The sequence below is a fragment of the Dipodomys merriami genome, unplaced genomic scaffold (genome assembly GCF_024711535.1).
Source record: "Dipodomys merriami isolate MVZ:Mamm:240054 unplaced genomic scaffold, mDipMer1.0.p SCAF_25, whole genome shotgun sequence".
Taxonomy (NCBI): domain Eukaryota; kingdom Metazoa; phylum Chordata; class Mammalia; order Rodentia; family Heteromyidae; genus Dipodomys; species Dipodomys merriami.
The window spans coordinates 19125221-19141194 of NW_027203937.1; the positions used below are offsets into that span (position 1 = coordinate 19125221).

The following is a 15974-nucleotide window of genomic DNA, read 5'->3' on the forward strand; positions in this document are numbered from 1 at the left end:
TCATGGATAGAATACTGGAATTGTCCACATAGGTCTCTCGTAGCTCAATGTGGAAAATTTCATGAAAAATGAGAAGATGGGGACATAACTTGACCAAAGGGGATGGTGTGTGTGTGTGTGTGTGTGTGTGTGTGTGTGTGTGTGTGTGTGTGTGTGTGTGTGTGTGTGAAAGAGAGAAAGAGGCAGCAGAGATGAGAGAGAAGAAGGGAAGGAGAGAAGGAGGAAGGGAAAGAGAGGGAAAGAAAGAGAGAGAGAGCCGGGCGCTGGTGGCTCACGCCTGTAATCCTAGCTACTCAGGAGGCTGAGATCTGAGGATCGCGGTTCAAAGCCAGCCCGGGCAGGAAAGACCGTGAGACTCCTATCTCCAATAAACGACCAGAAAACGGGAAATGGCGCTGTAGCTCAAGTGGTAGAGCGCTCGCCTTGAGCTGAAGAGCTGAGGGACAGCGCCCAGGCCCAGAGTTCAAGCCCCACGACTGACCAAAAAAAAAAAAAAAAAAAAGAAAGAGAGAGAGAAATAAAACACAAGAACCCTTGAATTATGACTAGAAATTAGTAAGTTAATGAGATGGAAGAATGAACAGGATAACTTCACCAGATTTATTTCGTGGACTTGAAATATTACCAAACTGAAAACACATTTAGGGCTACTAAAATGAAAGGTTTGAACATAGCTTCTAGAACTGCATCATATTCTTTCATTTCTTTGTGCAGTAGTAAGAAAGCAATGCCATTGATGATGCTGGGGCCAGCTTACAACAACACAATGGAGTCCCCAGCCACCTTCATGCTTGTGGGCATTCCAGGTTTGCAGTCTTCCTATCTTTGGCTGGCTATCTTCCTGAGTGCTATGTACACCATAGCCCTGTTAGGAAACAGCCTCATCATGACTGTGATCTGCATGGATTCTACTCTCCAAGAGCCCATGTATTGCTTCCTGTGTGTTCTGGCTGCTGTGGACATTGTTATGGCTTCCTCTGTGGTACCCAAGATGGTGAGCATCTTCTGCTCAGGAGACAGCTCCATCAGTTTTCATGGTTGTGTCACTCAGATGTATTTTGTCCATGCAACCACAGTTGTGGAGACAGGACTGCTGGTGGCCATGGCTTTTGACCGCTATGTGGCCATCTGCAAGCCCCTACACTACAGTAGGATTCTCACACCTAAAATGATGCTTCGAATGTGTGTGACCATCATCATTAGAGCTGGCTTAGCCATCACTCCTTTGATTTGGATGTTGATTCATCTTCCTTTCTGTGGCTCCAATGTGGTTCCCCATTCCTACTGTGAACACATGGCTGTGGCTAAGTTAGCGTGTGGTGACCTCATGCCCAGCAGTCTCTACAGTTTGATTTGTTCTTCCATTATTGTGGGCTTTGATGTGGCCTTCATTACTACCTCTTATGTCTTGATTCTCAGGACAGTATTTGGTCTTTCCTCAAAGAATGCTCAGCGGAAAGCATTAAGCACTTGTGGGTCCCATGTGGTAGTCATGGCTCTATACTATCTGCCTGGAATGGTGTCCATTTATGTAGCCTGGTTAGGGCAGGGCATAGTGCCCTTGCACACCCAAGTATTGTTAGCTGATTTGTACCTGATCATCCCACCCACCTTAAATCCCATCATTTATGGTATCAGGACCAAACAAATAAGGGAGAGAATATGGAGTTTCGTAATGCACTGCCTCCTTGACCACTCCAATAAAGTATTATGAGCCTAAAATGTTCAGATGTTTTATAGTCTGTGGAGGAGCATTTGTTTCCCAGATCTAGGGAAATTCTAAGATGGAACTGTAAAGTTTATATGAATGGGATTATTCTGGTTTTATTAAAGCACTTTATGAAATTGTTTTAAATGGTTTCATTCAATGTAAATATGTTTGGGCAAAGAAGTTAGCTTCGGAAATGTTTGTTTTCTTCCTTTTGCATATATATATATATGTATATATATATATATATATATATATATATGGTATGTATATATGTATCCTTCCAAATACTTTTCCCCCATAAATGATTGTTTATTGTGTCTTAGTACAACCCAAATTTACCCTCCTACTGTTGTATTAGTCAGAAATTCTATGGGCATCTCAATAGGGCTTCATTACTTTATGGAGGCCCTTTGTAAGAATCTGTTATTCATCCTCTTCCAACTTCTCAGAGTTGTCTGCTTTCCTTTGTTTTGGATTTCCTTTGTCCACCATTAAAGTAACAGTTGTTGGACCCTTTTCCTGGGCTCACAATTCTCCCTCTGATTATCTTTGGAAGGACTGATATAGACCACCTATATAATCTTGAGTATTGTCACATCAGGATAACATACTCACCCATCAGGTTTAGAGTTATGGCATGGTGTGACTGTACTTGGCATACATGACAATTAGGAAGAGGAAAATGTTACATTGTGAGCTGTTGCTGTGGGTGCTTGTAATTTTATGTTGCCTGGATAACCATTTTCAAAGGTCTAAACTGCTCTCTCTTTTCTTTTATTGTTATTGTAAAGGTGATATACAGAGAGGTTACAGCTACATAAGTCAAGTAATGAGTACATTTCTTTTTGAACAGTTTTACCTCTTCCCTTGTTTTCTCCCAGTTTTTATTTCTGACCTCCCCACAAATTGTATATATCAATTATCAACCTAGTGTGTAGGGAGTATCACTGCTGCATTTGTTTATCCATTGTCCACCATTTCTGTGTGCTCCCTGACCCTCCCCCAAACAAATAAACTTACATACAAGACAAAAGGTATAGAAACTTCCCAAAACAAAAACAGTGACAAAAGATAAAGAACAAAGACAAAAACAAAATTAAAAAACTCTTGTTTCCATATCTTGGAGTTCATTCTGATAAACTTTATTTTATATGATCGTATGCACATAGCTATTGAGCCTTTGTGATCCTCTCCTAAGAATATCCTCCTTTGCAGATCCTTTGTTTTAGAGACCAGTCCTTTGGCTCTTTGTTAATCCTCCACTTCACACTTATCTGCCTGGTTTCCTTCCTTTCTTCCTTTCTTCTTTCCTTCTGTCTTTCTTTCTTTCCTTCCTTCCTTCCTTCCTTTCTTCCTTCCTTCCTTCCTTCTTTCCTTCCTTCCTTCTTTCCTTCCTTCCTTCCTTCTTCCCTCTTTCACTTCCTCCCTCCCTTCTTTCCATTTTCTTTCTTTCTCTCTCTCTTTTTCTTTCCTCCATTTCATTTCCTTCATTGTACAGATTGTGCTTGCTTGTTCATGGCTAATACACTTTATCCCTTGAGCCATACTTCCACTCTAGATTTTTGCTGCTTAATTGGAGATGGAGCCTGTCAGACTTTTCTGTCCAGGCTGGCTTTGAACTGTAATTCTCTGATCTCAGTCTTCTGAATAGCTAGGGTTTCAAGTCTGATACACCGAAAGCCGACTTGCTTGCTACTTTCTCATCTAGAACTTGGAAGGAAAAACCAGACCCACACCAAGAAAAGCTATTTTTCTAGGTTGTTTGGAGAGACTATTTCTCTGACTCTAGTTTATTTTCATTACCAATGCATATTATTTCTGGGCTTTATGGAAGGTCTTCTAATGAATTTACAATCTTGTGATTGTAGTTGGTGAAGAAAGTTCTAAGCAGTATTCAATATTGTCCTAGAGGATCAGGGAAAGGCTCATCATATCCTTCAACTTCACAATTTCACTTCATAAGATTGGACAGAACAAATGTCATCCATGATGCATAGATGTCAATGGGAATGCAAAAGAAGCAGCAAAGTATTCAAAGGCTTACACCTTCTTCAAAAATAAATATCAATTTGAAAGGGACTTATGAAATGGCTAAAAAATAAAATGGTGATTTAGTAAAAGGCAAGAAAATGCAAATAAACAATAAAAAGAAATAAACAATATGAGATTTGAAAAAGTCTTCAAAGAAATAGAAATAATAAGAAAAATAAAAAATCATTTAATTATAAAAAAATCAATGAAACAAAAATATACAGTAGAGAGCTCCCGCAGCAGATGTGGTCAAGTGTTACTTGAAGAACACTCCAAAAAATTAACACATCTAAATAAAGAAACAAAACAAACAAAAAATACTTTAAAAGAATAAGGCATACCTATGTGGCTTACAGCATGCAGTGAAGAAACCCCATATACGCATAGTGAGAATTTCTGGAGATAAAGGGGAAAAAACTTTGAAAACCTATTTCATAAACTAATGGCTGAAACTTACCAAATCTTATAAGAGAAATGGGCATTAATATCCAAAAGTCTCACAGAGCACTAGCTAGATTCAATAAAAATAGATCATCACTGAGGCATGTCATAGTAAAATGCAAAAAAAAAATACAGATGAATCAAAAAATCAGCAAGAGAAATGTATCAAATAATGTACAGGAAGATCCACCAGACTTATAGCAGATTTCTCAGCAGAAACCTCAGAAGCCAGAAGAAAAATGAGAAGACATATTCTAAATACTGAAATAAAAGGAAATGACAACAACTGTGAAAGCTTCCAACTAGTAATACTATAAGCAGCAAAATTATCATTTGAACCTGAATGATAAAAGTCTTTTCCAGATAATCAGAAATTGAGGGAACACAGAACCTTCTAAAGAATATATGAGAGATTTCCACTAGAAATGTAAGTATGATACCTACCATCATTTAAACCCAGATATGACCATATAATACTCACTAGAATTACAAATACATGAAAGGGAAAATGGAAGGAAATTGATATAGAAAAGTAACAAGTCACAAAAACAAATCATAGAAGAGATAAGATAGAATACAAATTATGTAGATATAATTAAAAGATGATAGAAAGAAATGTATACTCATCAATAATAACCTTAATAGAGAAAGGGGTGACATTGATCAAGACATGCTGTATTCATAACCTCTTTGTTTAATGAAAACTCCTTTGTACAACTATTTAAAGGCACTAAAAATATTAAATAAATAATAAGCTTGAATGTACATAAATTAAACTCACCAATCAAGTTTTGAATGGATACAAAAGATCCAACTATTTGCTGCCAGCATGAAACTCATCTCACTAATAAAGATGTACAGAGTAAAACTAAAAGGTTAGAAAATATACATATTGCACAAATAGAATATAAAACTGAGCTGGAGTGGCTATATTTATAACAGATAAAGAAAAATTTAAACTTATGAAAAGAAATAGAATATTGATAAATATCAATAAATATTGATGAAGAGTTAATTCAGTAAGAATATATGAGAATCATAAACATACACAGCCAACAGGGGATCATCTAATTTTACAAAGAAAATATTATTAAACATCATGAGAGGGATAGACTAATTTAATAATAGTTGGGAGGCCTTTATACTTAGTTTCATCAATGGACATAAAACAGACACTCAACAAAGAAACATTTGAATTAAGCCATGCAACAGTGCAAAAGGACCAAATATTTACTAAATATTTCATTTCCAACAGCTACATACACAGTCTTCTCATCAGTACATGAAATATTCTCTATGGTAAATATTTTAGGCTACCAATTAAGTCTCAATTAATTAAAAAATTTAAATAATATCCTATATCTCTCAGACCATGTTGGAATAAAATGACAAATCATCAATATCAAGAATGACAAGTTTACAAATAGGGAAATTGAACAGTGTTCTAAATGACTAATAAGTAATACAAGAAATTAAAAGAAAAATGAGAAAATTTCTAGTTAATGAAAATGATAGAGTTACAGATATTAGGTATGCAGCAAAAGTAGTATAGTGAAGGAAGTTTTCCAGTAATAGATGCCTGCATAAAAAACTGGAAAGATATGAACCAAACATACAAATAACGAACTTCCAATACTTAGAAAATCAAGAACAAACCAAACTCATGGGTTTTTAGGAGCTATAGCAAAGTTGTTTGCCATCCTATCAGATTTGGGAACTTGGAAGACAACAATAGAAGCTCTATTCAGTTTCCATTTTCTGTGCAGTATGCAAGTTCCTCTCTCAGGCAGATATCACTGTAATCAGTCATGAGGGAAGGATCTGATGGCTCTCAATCAAATAGCCAAAGTGCTTGTACATAAAAGTTTCTGTCATTGACAGGAAAAGAATAAATCTTAAGGGATGCTTGTAACAAAGATTTAAAATTAACTTAATGTTCTTCATTAGCAAACATCTATAATACATGCCTAAACTCTAACCAAATACCCTCAGAGAGAGAGGGTTGGGTCCCTCTGATCTGTCCTGGTAGGATGATTCTATGATGTAGCAATCCTACTTTAGGGTACGTACAATCAAAGGACTGAAATCATGGTCTCAAAGAGATGTTTATTGACAGTCATTTTCACAGAAGCACCTTGCTACAGTACTGGATGTACAAAAAAGGAAAAAAAAGGACTAGGGTTTCTAGACTTGTGATCTTGATTTTGGCTTATAAACTTTGTGGCCTTATCTGTACTTCACCTGTGTCTAGAAAGTGTAGCTATAATGATGGCAGTTATTTAGAGGACTGTGAAAATTAAATGAGAAAAATCTTTGAAAAAACGTCTGTCTGGAATAGAGCAGATATTTACAAATATATTGTTTGGGGCATTTTATATTTCTTTTCAGGATGTATTCTGTATTATAACATTTAGGTATCCTCTGGGGACTTGAATAAACGAAGACTGGAAAGAACCAGAAACAGAGAACAAAGAAAAACTAGTCTCTAGAGGAGTTATGGTGTTTGGATGGTGGGAAGAAGACAAGAGAATTGAGGTCTCTAGGGAAAAGGTTGGATGATCAAGCGTCTAGTGGGGAAGGAGAGCTCCCATTGGGAGGTCTTTGAAAAGAATACTGTTCACCAGAACTCTACATCGTTATTTTCTTTTCTTTCCTGGGGCTCTCACTGTTCTTCCCCAAAGTCCTCTAAACATTTTTCCTGTTTTGAGTAAAAAAAATGTGGCTTACCAGGCATGAGATAATCAGAGACAGTTGACTAGAGAAAACTCCAAGGATGTGGATAACTGTCTTAGAAGAAAAGTCAGGGGTTAGACTGATGGGAGTTTTGGGGCTAAGATTATCAGAGAAAGGAGGACTCAAGTCCTCCATCTAATTATTAAGGTTTGTCCAATTCTGGAGTGTACAGCTAATACCAAGAGGCTCTTCTAGAAACGATGGGAGGTTGGAGGAGATGGGAGAGGGCACAGAATCATGGGACTACTTCACTCGAAAGCATCCAAAAGAGGTAAGTCCAACCTAGACATTGTGGGAAAACACTTTATAGGGACCATGAGGAGCTACGAGACAAGACCAGACAACAGGACTGATTGTTTGGATAGGTTGTCATAAGCAGAAAGGTTCCATTCAAATCAGTTATACAGTAGTACTTTCACCTTGAAGATGAGTTAAAATTATCTAGCCCTCCTTTTGTAAATATTTAATGAAAAGTCCTCACAAGTCCTGTGATTTAGTGTAGATATTAGGTGGTTTGTCTAGTGCCAGTTTCCATCGATTTATAATCTAGGAGTCATATGAGTGTGCAGGAGTAAAAGCAAGGTGGGGGCAGGGATAGACATGTATCTTAGGAAAGCTGAGTCATACCCTTCTGAAAAGAGTGAACTTTATCAAGCAGGAAGCTACCACATCTGAATTTTGAACAAGGTAATGAGGTAGTATGGGTGTACATTCACAGAGTGACATTTATTATGTGCATGGTAGATTTCTGCATCTTACAGGATGTGTGTTATACGTCAATTGAAGAGTTAACAAAAACATGAGGGATCAGGCAGTAAAATTAAAGTAAGTCACCTGACTGGCCACATATCTTTGATGGAGATCACTGTTGTTCTTAGCAAGAAAATTGCAGAGCAATGATGGGTGGAATAAATTTTTAAAGGAACAAAGGGGCATATAAAACATCCTGTTCTTTGAAAAGAATAAGCACATGGAAATCCCTAGCAATGCTGATCAAGAAGAAAGATAAATGAAAGGAAAGAAAAGATACATTGTGAAGATCATAAAAGTATGGTGAGGTGAGGTTGGTGTGGCTGGTGAGAGGAAGGACCAAGCAGGGCATAAGCTGAGATTTCCCTCATAAGGTTATTGCAGGGCAGTCAGGTGAAGATCTTGGATCAGAGGTGAACGTGGCAGAAAGCTTTCTGGATCTTTGGACTTTCCCCGACTTCAGGAAGTGATGGTCAACTCTGAAACTGTTGCATCCAAAACACGTATTGCAGTCTTAGAGATATCCCAATCTTTGAAACTCTATGCTTACTCCGAAAGCTTTTCTAGATTCTCTTGATCTATTACTGAAATTGTCCTGTGGCTACCCAAAGCATGGTTTATATGACCTGGGACATGGACCTTACTACTTCACCCAGCCTACATCATGAGGTAGCATTTATTATTATGAAAGTTTGTGGGGTTTTTTGTTTGTTTCTTCATTTCAGTAGAGTTCATGGCTTGGAATTAGATTTAAGCCATTCTGGTTGTTCAGAAAACTCCTGAGGCTTTCTTTTGAGGGTAACACAGATACCTGGGTACCCTGTTTTTGGCTATTCAGCAGGCGAGCTTACAAGGCAAAAATGTATGTACGCTACATGGTTAGGATTGAGAATGGGGCGAATGTTTACTAGTGCTTGGCTAACCGAGAAAATGTTTACTGTAGCACATGAGATCCTAAATTTTATTAATCTGATCCATTCCAGTGTTCTGGGATGTTCCAGGCCTATGAAGAGAAATTAAAGAAGGCTGAGTGGAGGTAGTACCCAAGATAAGCTTATGACAACTCAGCTGGAAACCCTTTCCTGAGGAGAGACACAAAAAATGATAGCTGACGTCAGGCTAGTTTTGAGGTTCGATTCATACTATTTATTACATGCTGCCTGAAAACAGAAGAAAATAGTTCTTGGGTTATATATGACTCCTGTTAAGACAGCCCAAGTCATATATGTGGTGATCCATTGGCCTGAGACCAGGAGAGATGCAATATGAGGGCAATGAGGGTTTGAGGAAGGAGATAAGGAAACTTACTAAGGTCTGGCTCACACTGGTGTCCAGGTCTGGGACCAAGCTCTATGTACATTTCCGTAGGGAGTGGAATGATCTGATCATAGTAAGAAGTATCCATTTAGCCTAGATGATAAAGGACTATACTACTTACCGCCACTCCATCCTTACTTAGTCCGGTTTCACTTTGGCAATGGTTTTGCTTGGCAATACAGATGTGAATCTCTCTTAGACTTTCTTATTAGGGATGGATTGTAGGTTCATGGAAAAGAGACCTTTTCACAAGGTGACAACGAAAGCAGAACAAGCTAAAAGAGCAAAGAAAGAAAGAAAGCTTGAGAATTTCCCATAAAGGAACTCAGCATAAGATCCTTGTTGTGTCTAGCCACAGGGAGAGACAACTACCAGGGTAGATTATGGAAAAACAAAACGACAACTTCATGCAATTCAGGTTGTGTTGGTCTTTAATTTTCAATTTTGCTTCTAATCACATTTGCCTATTTGAGTATGCCATTTGGTGCAACTGTATGGAAATAGGGAAAGTAGTCTTATTTATTTGCTACATTTATTTGAGATCTATGCTACACAATCTCACATGCTTTCTTATTTAAATTTCAAAACATCTAACATATCTTACTAGTGAATCAAGTGGGTTAGAAGAATTTAGACAATTGGGCTAAGACAAAATGTCAAGTGACAAGAAGAGGGCTTTCAGCCTAGGGGGTATGATATTAGTAGAAATGAATTTTAGCACATTTGTTTTGCTGAAACAAACATCTTGTGTGGAGCAATAGAAGTTTGTAGGACTTTTGTGCATACATATTCCTTTTTCTTTCTTTTTGTGCCAGTCTTAGGGCTTAAACTCAGGGCCTGGGCACTGTCACTAAGATTTTTTTCCCCCTCAAGGCTAGCACTCTACTGCTTGAGTCATAATTCCACGTCTGGCTTCTTGGTGGTTAATTGGAGATAAGAGTCTCATGAGTTTTCCTGCTCAGGCTGGCTTTGAATTGTGGTTTTCAGATCTCAGTCTCCTGAGTAGGTAGGTGCCTGGCTCGTGCTGTATTCTACGAGAGTTTCAGGATTCCTAAAAGAAGACTGATATTATCCAGTGTAGAAGTAGTTCTTGTAAAGAGTGTTCTCAGAAAGCTGAGGAATGTACATGTGCCCCATCACAAAGTGAATAATGGAAACAAAGCACTTTATCTAAAGGGGAAAGGATGAGAGAAAGCGCACACACAAATAGCCTGAGACTTCTTGCAGATGCCATTTTTCAGGTTTACTCCATAAAGTCATTTGATTACACATTCTATGGCATAGCAACAGCCAAACAAGGGAAATGTAGTGCAAAGGTAGCAATAAACAGTTGTCAAGTGGTGAAGTTAAGCACCGTGTCTAGCTGTGCAGAGAGGGAGCTTCTTTTGTCTTGTTAAAACTGGCCAATTGAAGTAAAAAATACCTTTATTTTAATTATCTATAGCTATTTCCCAAGGATTGATTGTAGGTGTTTCAGCTTTTGGGAGTCATAACCGGGAAGACCTGTCCTTATATCTCACATGTCCTATAAGATTGCTATGTGATGATCTCATTTAAACGATATCAACCTGTCTTGTGTAGAGGTTTGACATGTTCGGACTCAAGAATTTCATTATTTAATCCATCAATTATTAAGAGTAACTGAACAAAGTGATAAGAGACAAATTCTTTACACTCATGGGTTAACTGTTTAGTAGAATGTGGGCACATACCTTTTTTTAGAGGGCTGCTTCTCCATAGTCACTTACGATGAGGCCACAAACAAGTGATACATACTTAGGTGCATACAATAAAAGTGGAACTACAGTATTAGAACTGCCAACATGGGATCTTGTATGAAAACTCAAAAGAGAGGTGCCTAGCTTCACCTGAACATGGAAGAGAAGAGACAGCACACAGACTTTCCAAAGAAGGAAACCCAAGAACTAATAATCTTTGAAGTATGACTTGAAATAACTAAGGCAATGAATCTTGAGAAGGATGGAAAATGAAGCAGGATGGCCTAATTAGATACCATTTTTTGACCAAAGGAATCAACCAAGCTGGGATTTACATCAGGATTTACTAACATGATAGAAACATATATATCTAACAGAATTCCTGATTTTTTTTCTTTTACTCATTTTGCACTTAAATTTAGGAAAACAGTGTCACCGGTGATACTTGGGCCAACCTACAACCACACAATGGAGTCCCCGGCTGCCTTCATCCTTGTGGGCATTCCAGGTTTGCAATCTTCATATCTTTGGCTGGCTATCTTCCTGAGTGCTATGTACACCACAGCCCTGTTAGGAAACAGCCTCATCATGACTGTGATCTGCATGGATTCTACTCTCCAAGAGCCCATGTATTGCTTCCTGTGTGTTCTGGCTGCTGTGGACATCGTTATGGCCTCCTCTGTGGTACCCAAGATGGTGAGCATCTTCTGCTCAGGAGACAGCTCCATCAGCTTTCATGCTTGTTTTACTCAGTTGTTTTTTGTCCATGCGGCCACAGCTGTGGAGACAGGACTGCTGCTGGCCATGGCTTTTGACCGCTATGTGGCTATCTGCAAGCCCCTACACTATAGTAGGATTCTCACACCTAAAATGATGCTGGGAATGTGTGTGGCCATCATCATTCGAGCTATTATGACCATGACTCCTTTGATTTGGATGCTGACTCATCTTCCTTTCTGTGGCTCCAATGTGGTTCCCCATTCCTACTGTGAACACATGGCTGTGGCTAAGTTAGCCTGTGCAGACCCCATGCCAAGTAGTCTCTATAGTTTGATTGCTTCTTTTCTTATCGCAGGTTCTGATTTGGCTTTCATTGCTGTTTCCTATGTCTTGATTCTCAGGGCAGTATGTGGTCTTTCTTCACATGCTCAGTGGAAGGCATTAAGCACATGTAGTTCCCATGTAGGGGTCATGGCCCTGTTTTATCTCCCTGGGATGTCATCTGTCTATGTTGCTTGGCTAGGGCAAGACACAGTGCCTTTGCACATACACGTTTTGTTAGCAGACTTGTACCTGATCATCCCACCCACTTTAAACCCCATCATTTATGGTATTAGGACCAAAAAAATACAGGAGAGAATGTGGAGATTGATGTTGTATATCTTCTTTAATCTCTCTAGTCGGTGTTCATGAACACAACAAACCTGTCCATTTATATATATGTGTGTGTGTGTGTATACATATATATATATATACATATATATGTATATATATACATATATACATATATATGTATATATATATACATATATATGTATATATATTTATTTTGTCAGTCATGGGGCTGAACTCTGGGCTTGGGTGCTGTCAGCTCTTCAGCTCAAGGCTAGGGCCCTACCACTTGAGCCACAGCGCCACTTCCGGCTTTTATCTGGTTATGTGGGGCTGAGGAATCGAACCCAAGGCCTCATGCATGCGAGGCAAGCACTCTACCACTGAGCCAACTTTCCAGCCACTATTTATTTATGTATTTATTTTTAGCTTTCTGACCAAACAAAAAAAGCTTATAGGCCTACAGAACTGGAATGGCTTACTTAGTAGTGAAGTAAGAAACTCTGAGGTGAAACCGTAAGAGTATCCTTGAATAAACTTCACTTTTTAGCAGAAATGTGAACATATATGGGATGTATTAGATATTCTAACATTATTTATAATGGCTTTATTTTGTATGTAAGAATCTGGGTTGTGAATACTTAGGATTTTCGTTTATCTTCTCACCCACATTTCTAGCATTGATATCCCTGCATGCTCTTTAAATATTTTCTTTCCCACCTCAATCTCTCCTGATTTTTGAGGAGGGGTAGTACAAAGGATTGAATTCATTGTCTAGTGTGTCTAGGCAGGTACTCATCATTTGAGCCACACCTCCAGCTTCTTTTTTTTGTAATAGCAATTTTTGAGGTAGGGTCTTTATGGCTAGTCTGGCTTGGGCTGCAATCCTACTTGTTGCTGGGCATGACAGAAGTACATGACACTGTCCCCAGTCATGTTGCTGGGGTATCAGGCATGTGCACTGCATCCAGCTATTGGTTGAGATGGAGTCTCTTGAATTTTCCACCTGGGCTGGCCCCTTAGTCCCCACCTCCTGGGTAGCCAGACTATACACTTGAGCTACTGTGCCCAGTATTATCTACCTGATTTCCTATGGAGTACTCTGGTCATGAGATTTAATAGAAACTGTCAGTATATGAGTCTGCTCTCTGGCTCATGAGTGAATCCACTGTCCTTTGGACATATGATTCAACCTGGACCAGACTCCTTTTTCCAGAAAAAATGGCTTTTGGTTTATCTGAGACGATATAAAGCTTATTAGATGAATATGAAGACAGAAACCTAGATTAAGCCTTTTATCTCTAGTTTTTAAGGTTTCTTTGGTCCTGTGGTTCCAATTCACTTTGGATACCAAGGTATATCCATGTTACTTAGTTCTGTAAGACACTTCTTTTATGTTTTGACTCATGCTCCCTTTTCCCCCGTTTTGTTTCAACTCAGGACCTTATGCTCCAAGTGAACCTTTTTGCTTTATGGCTGAAGTTCTACCACTTGAGACATAGCTTCACTTCTTGCTTTTTGCTGGCTATATGGAGAGGAGCCTCCAGGATTTGTCTGAGCTGGCTCAAAATCATGAGCCTCCTTGAGTTGGTAGGATTATAGGTCCAAACCACTGGCACATGGCTCATCCTTTATTGTTAAGCTAGTTGGACTTAAGTGTAAAGATGATCACCTATCTGTAACAGGAGCTAAGTCAACATGAGTTCATCTACTCTCTGTAGCTCAATCCTAACACACAATATGAAGACAGAGAGATTTAATACAACAGATTCTTTATTTTTCTCATACTACAAAAATAGCCCTATATTATTAGGAAAATATAGTCAGAGCTACCTTCCTTATGGTATACATAAAATCTTAACATCAGAGGCAGTACAGATAGTTTTTAAACTGAATAAGCACCAATGCACCTATTTTAAGAAAAACCCAAGTAATATGAGGCTTTTGGCGAACAACATGCATCAAAACAGCTGCAGACACTTTTCAGTAAGGTAAAAGGAATGAAATAAATATAAATCCTATGGATAAACGTAAAAGAATTTAACAGAATTTTTAAAAATGAAGACACAAGTCAGGTATAACCTCTGTTTCTTAATGCTTATCTAAACTTTTATCAGACTACTGTGAATATTAAAACCCTATCTTTGACTCCGAATGTTAGTAAAATACTGATGCATTTGCAAAGGAGTTTTTTCCAACTGAATGCTTCTGGTCCAGAAAAATATTTTAGGTTTATTACTGATGGCAGACTGTGGTGTTAATATAATTAATGTCCTAAAAACTTCTGAAAAGTGACAGACCTTAAAGGCCCAGCTACTCATTTGTCCCGTTAAAATGAGCAATGTAAATAAGTAGCACTTTATGCAGTGGCAGCACAATTGAGTGGTATAATCACTGCATAAATACTATACCTTGAAGACCATCTACTCAAATCAAACAGATTCTTCTTGTGAGCACAACTCGGGGTGTGTGGTTGTATGAAAAGTCAATAGATAACAAAATAAAGAAGATGAAATGCAACTCTAGGTTCTCTAGTTTTTAATTTACCCTTTCAGAATGTCTTAAATGGAGTAATCTTCATATAAAGTTTTAAGGAAAGGACCTCAAGTAAAAGACATATATTTGATTCTGATACATTTTGCAATCTTAATAAGATGATTTCCTATTAGTGCTAGAATTCAAAATGAAAAGAGTTACCATGCTGACAGTTGATATATCTTAAGTCTTAACAGTTGCTTTCTACTGATGGTAGAAATAACATTAAATAGTATAGGATAGTGAAAAGTCAATAAGAAGTGGAAAAATACAACTCATCTGACATGGTGTATGTACTAAAAAATATATTTGAATTCTGTAACATTAGTTCTAGGTACTATTTAAACTGTAGTCCTGTATAAATTAGCATTAATATATCTCTGCCAAATTGTTCTGCTCCTTAATAATTCAGCATCTATACTTTCTGCTGTTTGTTTACTTATCAAGAATATTTTCTATTTCAGAATTCTAGTACAGTAGCAATCAGGCTCTTAAAATTCTCACAAGGATGCAGGAAAGTCCCCCAAAACAGTTAAAACCTGGATTACACAAAGGTTAATGTTTTTTTTCAGAAACAGCTACAATTTTCAGTTGAAAATTGTAGCTGTTTCTGAAAAACTTGAATTAAATATAACCATTAAATAGAAGAATACATTAAATAATCTGATATAAAGTAAGCAAAAATTAGTGTAGCCTGAAGCCCAAATAGAAATTTCTTCCTCATAGTTTCATCAGGAAGGTTTCCTGGATGCCTTTATGCTTCGTTCACATCAACAACGCTTAAAATTATAGATTCATTCTTTATTGAATTATATACATTTCAAAGTATACTACTTCCTGGTCATGACTATACCAAACTGAACAAAAATCCTAGCTTTCTTACATCCTATGCAGATATGGTACCTCTCCCATCATACAAAGTTCATTTAACCAGTGCATGGGACTAAGAATGGATTTTAAGATATCAACCAATCTTGCTTGAAAAAGGTGGGACTATACTTCCTGGTTAAGTTCTTATGCACAGGATTTGCTCTTTCTCCTTCTTTTGCAGGACTCAACCATTTTACATTTTTTATATGTATTCCCTTCAAGGCTCAGGTATTGCATTCCGTAGTCTATAATAAGTAAGTTTGTACAGAAGCAGTTTGAGAAGTCACCCTGGGTGTTACATATGTTATTGAAGGAAGTTTCCCTTCAATATGACTACTTCCCTCCTCTCGCTATGGATCAATATGAAAGTCACAATGAAAGAAATTATCCTTCAAAATAGTTGTTGAGCAGGAGTAGAATTCAGTTCTATGCAGTTTTAACTACTTCTCTAAGGCAGAAAAAAATGTTTTGATTCTCGACATCCAAATAAGTTCCCTTACTCAAAAAGACTCAATAAACACCCTCTCCCCCATCCC

At 37.7% G+C, this 15974-nt stretch overlaps 2 protein-coding genes across 2 annotated transcripts; both read left to right on the forward strand.

Moving 5' to 3' along the window:
• Positions 1-739: 739 nt before the first annotated feature.
• Positions 740-1714, forward strand: LOC138836571 (olfactory receptor 52I2-like). The gene has a single exon (XM_070035349.1). It carries the CDS (start codon positions 740-742, stop codon positions 1712-1714), a length of 975 nt encoding a protein of 324 aa, XP_069891450.1.
• Positions 1715-11127: 9413 nt separating this feature from the next.
• LOC138836190 (olfactory receptor 52I2-like) lies at positions 11128-12114 on the forward strand. Its single transcript, XM_070034688.1, has one exon. It carries the CDS (start codon positions 11170-11172, stop codon positions 12112-12114), a length of 945 nt encoding a protein of 314 aa, XP_069890789.1. The 5' UTR covers positions 11128-11169.
• Positions 12115-15974: the final 3860 nt, after the last annotated feature.